Source organism: Triticum aestivum, chromosome 6B (assembly GCF_018294505.1).
Source record: "Triticum aestivum cultivar Chinese Spring chromosome 6B, IWGSC CS RefSeq v2.1, whole genome shotgun sequence".
Lineage (NCBI taxonomy): Eukaryota > Viridiplantae > Streptophyta > Magnoliopsida > Poales > Poaceae > Triticum > Triticum aestivum.
In genome coordinates, this window is record NC_057810.1 from 295,635,219 (window position 1) to 295,644,862 (window position 9,644).

The 9,644-nt window shown below is 48.2% G+C and overlaps 1 protein-coding gene across 2 annotated transcripts; it reads right to left on the bottom strand.

The window, feature by feature from the left end:
• Positions 1 to 1,479: 1,479 nt before the first annotated feature.
• Positions 1,480 to 8,068, bottom strand: LOC123136993 (beta-galactosidase 4). Of its 2 annotated transcripts, none has more exons than XM_044556521.1 (18): positions 7,463 to 8,068; positions 7,214 to 7,309; positions 7,008 to 7,120; positions 6,802 to 6,868; positions 6,557 to 6,649; positions 6,312 to 6,455; positions 6,093 to 6,181; positions 5,885 to 5,990; positions 5,705 to 5,792; positions 5,452 to 5,570; positions 5,194 to 5,361; positions 4,938 to 5,107; positions 4,730 to 4,836; positions 4,520 to 4,629; positions 4,324 to 4,434; positions 4,001 to 4,102; positions 3,680 to 3,885; positions 1,480 to 3,570 (listed from the first exon to the last, which is right to left on the bottom strand). In XM_044556521.1, exons 1-18 carry the CDS (start codon positions 7,637 to 7,639, stop codon positions 3,459 to 3,461), a joined length of 2,178 nt encoding a protein of 725 aa, XP_044412456.1. In that variant the 5' UTR covers positions 7,640 to 8,068; the 3' UTR covers positions 1,480 to 3,458. The 2 variants fall into 2 exon arrangements, with proteins under 2 accessions (XP_044412456.1, XP_044412457.1); XM_044556522.1 differs by having other exon boundaries at positions 7,452 to 7,496.
• Positions 8,069 to 9,644: the final 1,576 nt, after the last annotated feature.

A 9,644-nucleotide genomic window follows, 5' to 3' on the forward strand; every position in this document is an offset into this window, starting at 1 on the left:
GACACGTTTACTTAGTTTTTTTATGTTTGATTAGTGTTTAAGTAGTTTTTTGCTGGCGGTTGACTGGCCATTTAATGTTTACTTATGTTTAATTCGAACACATGTTTTTTTAATTGTTTTTTTAAATGGATGCGGAAAAAATGCGTCGGGCATTGTTGGACGACGCGGTCGACCCAAACAAAAAAGCGGACAATCAAGTTAAAAAAATCAGTTTTTACATTCGCTTGTACTAATACATTGCCACGTAGTAATCATTGGATAAAAAATCAGCTTTGACGGGGTTCACCATTTGACCAAAGTCCACGATCAATAAGAGGGCTCCATTTCATGGGAGCTTAGTAATTGTAGAGATCGTAGGCTGCATGTACTACATTACTCATGTGACATGAGCATGCTAGAATTTTCTAGTCAAGGATAGAATCACCACGTGTGGTTGGCGGGCTGGCAGGGTAGTGATGCCCCCACCGCGAATCCCAGCTCTGTGGTCTGTCGGATTGTCCTATCCAATGGTGCATATTTGGCCACGTGGTCCTTTAGTTATAGCTATTGAATGTGAGTCGTCTGATTACACAGATCCGACGGCCCGTATGACTCAATATTGGCATATTATATAGGTGTATAGAAATGTTGTGAACTTTGGAAGAAAAAACCGAAAAAAATAAAATTAGTCATGAATGTAAGAAATATTGCTGAACCTACATAATATCAGTGAAATTTAAAAATGACAAATTTTAAATATGTTGTAGTTTATAAACAGTTCCTAGTTTTTTAATAAATATAAATTTCAAAACTTTCTACAATTTGAAAAAATGTTCAATATGTTAAAAAAATATTCTCAGATTAAATTCATGTACTTAAAAAAAGAATCACGAATTTAAGACAGAAATATGTAGAAGTAAGAAAAAGGGAAATCAAAAGAAAAAATGGAAAAGGAAAGGAAATGAAAAAGCGAAAGGAAAAGAAAAGCGGCGGTGAACTGCCTTGTGGTCGAACCAACCCACGGGGTTCAAGTACTAAATTTAGTATTGGTGGTCGTCTTTCACATTGACCACAAAGTCGTTGGATATAGGAAATTCCAGGGGAAAGGCCACCTGATGAAAATGAGCCTTGGCCAGGCTTCCTGGTGACTGGTGAGGCTTCGGTAGCCCATATGCATGCGATTCGCGCTCAGTGTTGGCGCCACTTTGGATTCGAGATTTCGCTCTACACTGCTGCGTGGTTTGCTTTGTGGGACTCTCTTCAGTTTGACGCGCTGAGGAACAGTGCGTCGCACAGCGGCAACTTTTCCAATAGTAGTAGTAAATGCCGCCTGTGTCAGATATGCATGCATCGGGTAGAGAGACACTGCAGACGACTGGTGCCACAGGCTCACAGCTGCATCATCATATCTCTGCGTCGGGACGCATTCATCATCTCTAGGCTAGAAAATAAGGAGACAGCTCGTCCGTAGCCTGAGCTGAAACATAAATTACTCCAAAATGGACATGGACAAATGTTTACTTTTTATTATCCTTGGGGAAACCAGGCTACACGTCCATCGACAAATGCTGGCCGCACCTGCAACTCATATGTCGCAAATGCAAGTTCTGTAGTACAAAAAGGGAAAAAGTCTATTTTAAACCCTGAACTCGTAGAGGTTTGGCGAAACGAATTCCCAAGTCGAAATCCTGGTCGATTGCACCCTGAACTATGCAATCCTGGTTTAAATCAAACCCTGACAAATGTCAACCTGGATTTGTCTAGCTGGTGGACCTCCTCCGTGCTGGATCAGCCCATATTTTTTGTTTGCTCAAAAAAAATTGTCTTTATTTTTCTGTCGCTCTTTGCTGCTTGCGGACGGGAGCTCCTGTGGGCTTCCACGTAGGGCTCGCGCAAATGGGCCGGCCCATTGCCAGGAAACGAGCGAACGTACGGGGAAAAGATGTAACGAACTAAAAAGTTCTGCCGCAGGTTGGATTCGAACACACGACCTTTCGCTGGATAGCCGCAACGCCAGCCGGTGCAGCTAGCGATTCGGATTGCTATTATAGTACAGCGTAATTTTAAAGTAGTACGGTCAGCGACATATCTGTTTTTTTTAATCTTCATTCAAATAAATGAACAATGTTTTCTCGAAGAAATTTAAAACTCAAATAAACTGTTAAAACGTGAACAATTATCATGAACAAAAATTTATATCCGACGAACGATTTTCAAATATACATTGAACATTTTTTAGGCGTACGATGACCAATTTTTAACAACACAGTGAACATTTTTGTGATATACATTGAAATAATTTAAATATATTATACATTTTTGTGATATACGATGAACAAATTTTATACATTGAGCATTTTTGTAATATAATCTGAACAAATTTTATGCAACAATTTTGTGATATGTGCTGAAAAACCATTTAAATACCCGTTGATCATTTTTTGATGTACACTGAACAATTTAAAATTGTGAACAAAATTTGAAAAAGTGAATAAGTAGCAGCGACGGCAACCACACTAGCTACCTTCTCATTATGTCTATATTGCAGTGCCAATTTTAAAGTACAATGTATTGCAACAGATTTCTTTTTTCTTCAAAGTTTTCAACAATTCTTGGAAACAAATGTGATTTTTAAAATACATTGAATTCTTTAAAAATATACTTTGAACATTTTTTACATACGTTGAAAAAATTTAAACAGCACCAGCACGGGGTCGCATGTTCATGGTACACCGTGTGCTTATTTTAACAAAAAACAAAAGTGGGCCGGCCCAGCAGAAGCAAGGTGTAGCGCCCTTTGTGAAATTTTAGTTCTTAACGGAAAAAAATAAAGCGGGCCGGCCCAGCTGGGTGGATGTGTGTGCCCTCAGCGAAAATCCCAGCAATCCCGGCCATCCAAACGACTCAAAGGTTTGATTTAGACCGAGATTGCATAGTTCAGGGTGCAATCGACCGGGATTTCAATTTGGGGGTTCATTTCGCCGAACGTCTACGAGTTCAGGGTTTAAAATGGACTTTTTCCTAAAAAAGGTTGTCACGAGCAGTAACAAACAATTGAATCAGCCCATGCACTATACTCTACTGGTGGCCGGTGGGTATCCCTGAGTCACGTGAAGAAGAAAGCTTGAGCTGGCTGATTGATTGCAGCCGCACTGCACTGCACGTGCCCCTTCCTGCAGGTGCAGCCGCACTGATGGCTGAAACGAAACCAGCCAGCCAGCCAACCACCACCTCTTCCCCTCTGCGCAGTCAATACCATCCCTTCTCCCTGGCCTGGCCCTCTACTAAAATCTCTACTAGCTTTTTTTTTTGCGGGGAAAATCTCTACTAGCTTGGCACTATTTGTTTGTTTCCCTCGTGAACAATATGTTATCCACACGTGACACGTCCCTCGTGAGTAGGAGTACGTATGTAGTATCATCAATCAAGAAATGAAACGAACCAATCAGCAGGGCGGTAGTACTAGTATCTTTCTGAGCTCATGTCGTCCTTCTCGTGGCCATGGCGACGCCGGCGAGGTCGCCGCCGTACTCCTCCAGCACCACCAGCAGGTTGCCGCCCGGCTTCAGCCACGACCGCGGCACGTGGTACCTGCATGCACACAACACTTTTATTCTCATTTTCTCAACGTCGTAATAAGGGGAAAAAGGTTACCAAGTCGTGCAAACGGGGTGATCGCTATCCGAGATTAGTACAGTACCATCTCTGTGAGAGTTGGCCGCAGTTGGAGCGGCACTTGTCCTGGCGGTACGTCCCGGCGTAGCTGCACCGGCCGCAGCCGCCGGAGGGGGCCTTGTACGACCAGTACCGGCCGACGTGGTGGCCATTCACCCACATCTGCCCTTTCCCCATGCTCCCCATGTCCAGCGCCACCGGGTCGCTCCCCGCCGGCGCGGTGAACAAGGCCTACCAGACCATCACCACAATCACAGTTGCCATCAGAGATGCCGAGAAGAGAAAGAAAAAAAAAATCTGTTTCCTGATGTTGCAAAGGTGCGTTATTGTTGCTGCGAGCACTGACCTTATGCCAGGTCAGTGGCTGCCTGTTACCGGGACCGCCCCACTCCACGGAGGAGCTTCCGGTGACGGTGTGGAGCCCCAGCGACTCACCTTTCAGGCCGACCTGCGTGCCCGCCAGAATCGCAAGTCAGTACAGTTCCGCACGAAATTGGCCGCGTTCGGACTCCCTCCGTTCCGCGGCTCCGCGCCGGAGCGGAGTGGCTTGCTAGGTATAATACGCAGAGCTGCTAAAAGGGCGCTCCGCCGGTTCCGCTCCGCGGAGAGCGGCCGAACAGGCCATAAGCCAAGGAGAAAGTACTAAACCCTAGCGACTCCCGAATGTACCTGGTATGTCCATTTCTGATGGCTGAGGTCTCTCTTCCCCGAATTTAGCCCGGAGACGGTCACCGGCCCGAGGACGCCAACGTTCCACCTCTCGAAATGGTTCCCGTCATTCTACATGCGCACCAATGCCATATACCAGTGTCACAAACAGCTTTGAATCCAAGGGCATAAATAAACTCAGCTGTGGAAAGCTTACAGGAAGGCCAACTGCTGAACTCAGGATGGAGATCTTGTTGCTCCCTTGCCACATCTTCACATGCCCATCATACGTCAGCTTGGGGTTGTTGTAACCGCCGTAAACAGAACCTGCAACACAAACACAATCATCCAAGGTAATCAACATTTTGGATCTTGATGCGATCTGCAACTGCAGTGTAGTGTGGCTCTAGGAAAGTGCTACTAGTACCGTATGATTTTCCGTTGACGAAGACCTGCATCGAGTGCCCAGCAGAGTAGATGGTGAGCTGAGGCCACTGGCCGTTCTTCGAGAGCTCATTGGCACCAATGTTGACGCTGCGACAAGACCAAACCAGAGTTTAAGGAAAGTTCCAAGTGTTCAGATATGATTGGTCGAAACCGCCCATATCGACTATCAAGGTCGGTCAGTCACTCACTATGTGGTGTACCACAGGTAGTCTGACTTGTCCCATGTCATGCTTAGCTGCTCAACCAGGCCATTCTTCGTGAAGGCGCTGCCGTCGAGTGAGTTTGTGTCCTCGCTATACGACTGCCAAGCGAACCGCACCACCAGATGCATTTTTGGCAGCAGTGTTGGTTCCTTCACCTGCACGGTTACAACAATTGCTTGTTAGACGATATGCTCCTCTTGCCTAGTTCACAGAGAGGTTTGCGATTCAGGGTTCCACTCACCGTCGCGGTGTTGAAAACCGCCGTTTTGCAGTCTGGAAGAATGCTGATGGACCAAGCAGGGAGATCATAGTGCCTCCCATTGAACCTGACTTTCACTGCAGCATTCATGTGGTAGTTTGACAGGAACGCGGCGGCGCAAGCTCCATTCTTCGACTTGAAGACGTATGCCTGAAGAAGAATAGTAGTCATTGGATATGATTAGTAACTTTTGCATTTGGAGACCGTTGCCAGATTGTTCATGTTCATAGAGATTTGAACCTTCTCGTAGTTCCCTAGCGACTGGACAGTCGGATCACCAGAGACCAGCACAGGCTCAGCCTGCTTGATGGCCTTGTGCAGGTCCCTCAAGTGACCCCATTTCGGCTGCCTAAGCAAACCTGAGATATACATGTGAAAATTTGTTAGGTGTTCCCACAAGCTATGCCAATCAAGATGATAAAAAAGGAACATGGTGAAGCTCCAAAAGGCCAGTAGGAATTCCTGTTTGTCAAATACAGCAGTCACGGCATACCATATTCGTCGATCGGGGCGTCGTAATCGTAGCTGGTTGCGATGAAGGGACCGCCTGCGGTACGTCCAAAGTTGGTTCCTCCATGGTACTGCACCGTAACATGTAAACGTGGTCAGAGCAAGTAGAAGCTTTCACTGCAATGCCATGGCAGGCGTGACCGTGATCCCCTACTCTACTCACCATGTAGTAGTTGACGAAGGAGCCACCCTTCTGTATGAACCTGGCCACCGCAAAGGCCATGTCCTCCACCGGCCGGTGAGGGACCGCCCCTCCGAACGACGTAAACCTTAGGAGAATAAAATTATGAATATTTTTGATCGCTCTCAGTGTTTGGAATATGAATATTGCATTTGGATTGGTATGAACAAGTATGATCGAGGAAACCTACCACCCGGTCCAGGCCTCAGTCCACATGGTCGGCTTGTTCTTCTTGTTTGGGGTGAAGTAATCACAGTAAAAGCCGTTGCAAGTGTTAATCTGCCACGATCCAGAAAGGTGAGAATTAGTTGGAAAAGTGGTCAGCATATAATTATCACATTTATTCAACACCAGCCACACCAGCAACAAAGCTACTACTACTCCACAAGTACTACTACTATATGTGTACCACGGTGTCTGGGGCGTCTTCTTGCTTGCACATCACCCACGGCACGCCGGTGTTGGTCGCGACGGCCATCTTGGCGGCCCAGTTCGCATACGGCTTGGCGCCGCTGCCCCCGACGGACTCCATCGGCCCAAACTCGTTCTCCACCTGCACAATTGGCCAGAGAGACTCTCAATCACTAGTCCACGTTTTATCTGCACTGCAAATGGCAATGCCACTGATCGAGAGTCCCCGGCTTGCTTCCTCACCTGAGTCATGATGATCGGACCGCCTTGCCATTCGAACAGCCTCTCGGATTTCATCATCGACACGATCTTCTCAACGAACCTCTGCATCTCTGCCTACAATGACCCAAAACATCACCAAATTAGGCACAATTTGTACTGAAACAAATTAGACACAAATTGTTCATGTTCTCAGATGAAACTAGACAAGATTTTGTGAATGATGGATGGGATCAAAAGGTTTTCGTCTGGTGAGAGTGAGACGCCACCTTGAACGGGCCATTGTCTGTCCTGAAGCTGATGCCGGGCACATACTTGAGCCAAACAGGAAAGCCACTGCAACAAACACAACAAACAAGAATTCGTTAGCATATAGGAGCATATATACAACTAAAAGCTGCCAAAAATTGTAGGAGGATTAGATTATGTGTGGGTCTTTTATCAAAAGAAAAAGTTTATGTGTTTAGTTTAGTACCCAAAGTTCCACTCGGCGCAGACGTAGGGGCCGATGCGGAGGTGGACGTAGAGGCCGGCCTGCTTCGCCAGCTTCACGAACCGGACCAGGTCGTACCGGTCGCTGAAGTAGTACTGCGCAGTTCATCCAAGAACCCGTCAGCCATGAACTCGCAACGGCGGCAGCAAGAAATGCAGCAAACGCGAGCGAGGCGAGTGCGATAATACCTGGCCCTTCACCGGCTCGTGGCCGTTCCAGAAGACGTAGGTCTGGATGACGTCGAGGCCGCCGTCCTTGGCCTTCTGGATGAGCCCCGGCCACATCTGCAGAGCGCGCGCGGGTCACGGGGCAAACGACACGAAGAAAAATCAGAGCTAAGTCGGTACTGGGAGGCTGCATTTGGGCGCGGGAAGCGATAGGCGGCCCGCCGGCCACGGGCGGGTGCGGGGGCGGGGGTGTGCTTACGGGCGGCGTACCTCTGGTGTGCTTCTCGGGTAGTGGATGGAGCCGGAGATGAGGATGCGCCGCCGGCCGTTGATGACGAGGGAGCGGTGGTCGTAGGAGACGGCGGCATTGGCCGAGGAGGCCGCGAGGGAGAATGCCAGGAAGGCAGCGAGCAGCAGGCCGCCGCCGGCGACAAGGGGCGGCGCCATGGCCAGCCTTGGTTGGGGCGACGCGCCTCTCCACTCCGGCAGCCTCCCTTTGTTTGCGTGCGGCGGCTCAGTTGCTGGCTTTGGGGGAGGTGAGTGACCTGCTCTTCTTGAAGCGGAGCGGCGGTGGCAATGGGAAGAGCGTGGGGGACTGGAGGGAGATTTAATCGAGCGAGGGTGGCAAATGGCAACTGGCAATGGCGCAGGGGAAGGGGAAGGGAGGGGAGCGCAGTACAAAACCTCTGTTTCTTACGCCTTCATTGATGTTTTTGCTTTGCCGCCCTGGCCTTTTGGATGGCCACCGCGTAACTGTGCACGGCAGAGGGAGGGGACGCCGTTCGCGCGAGGTTCCATGGAAGAGGTCACAAGGGGTGAACGGGAGGAGGGGGGATTGGTGCGTGTGAGCTCACTCCACTCGGCGGTGGCGCAGCAGCACCAGGGAGGGCCAAATTCCGGTTTGGATTTTGGAAAACAATACCGCGTAAAATGCTTCATGACTCTTTGAACATTTTAAGACTCTCGACTCTACTTTAGAGCATCCACCATAGGATCGAGCAAAGCCGGGCCCTATATGTCTGCAGAGGAGTCCGGAAATGTCCGCGGTATAACCGTGACTTACATTTTCTTTTTAAATCTCAAATCCATGTAAACACATGCACATCGATTATTACACAAAATCAATAAATTGCTCACACAAATAAAAATTATGCATACATAAAAGTATATAGCTCAAATAAATTCAGTGCTTAATTGTAACATAAAATACATAGCTCATTGATTTTTAGCACGGATCCAAATATGCTCCACAAGATTATTGAGAAGTTGCATCTCAAGAAAGTTGGTAACTGTTGAATAAGTAGGCAATTTTTTGACTAATTTAATCCATAAACAAATCACTAGCATGACACTGACAGAATTAACGACATACTGATTTTGATCTAGACAAGCACATACTATGCAAACAGTAGACACATCTACACATAATGCTAGTACTGCTAAAGCGAAAATAAACAGGAGCGGGATAAACGTGTTATATCCTCCAGTAGGCCAGGCAAAAGCCGCGGCGTCTTCGGCGGCCTTCTTGTCGGCCTCGAGCTTCTCGGCGGTGAGACGGTCTGCGTCGGACTGAGACATGGTGATGATGAAGGAGACGCGCACGTAGAGGAAGCAGACGAACGGAGGCGAGCAATCGCATAGTCGCTTCCCAAAAACCTATTCGCCCCTCTCCCGTACATGATTCGAAGAGGCGGGGTTTCAGAGACCTGCTATCCCGTCGACCGTGTACGCGACGGAGGGGATGGAGTCACCGGCGGTGGCAACAGCAAAGGAAGGATAGTGGGAGGTGCGCATGGAGCAGATGTGATATGTTCATGGCGGCTAGGGTTAGGAGACGCCTCACGCTTATATAGGCGCGACCGCGTGGAGAGACGTGGGCTAGACCCATGTCCAAGTACGAGACAACCCACGATCCGACGTCTTAGATCGCGGCTCAGCTATCAGAATCTCTCCGTTATTGACCGACAAGAAAAAAGCACATAAGTGTGAGCTCAGCTCGTCTCATTCCCGCAACCCACGGCGCGGAGCGTCGTGACGAGGCGAGGCGTGGCGTGGCGAGGCGGGCGGCAGAGGAGGAGTGCGCGAGGGCCTCTTCTATTCTCAAGCTTGAATAGCATGTGGAAGAGGAACCCTTATAAGGAGGTCCAACTCCTCTCCAACTTCCAGGGTGAGACTAAATTTCCCACTACACCTAGTGCCAATTAAACCCACATGGGCCCTTAGAGATTTTGACAAATTGTTAGATGGGCCCTAGTCCCGTCATAATATTTCAACAATCCCCCGCCAGATCTTGAGGGACCATTATGTCCTCTATTCCAGTTACTTTTTTGATATACCAGTGTTTCAGTGAAGACCTGTTAAGGTTGAACTTCACCTAGAGCAAGTAGCTACACCCCTTCACAACTGAACAATGGACTATGTCTTGAATTGTCACTTTGGCGTAAAGAAGCTT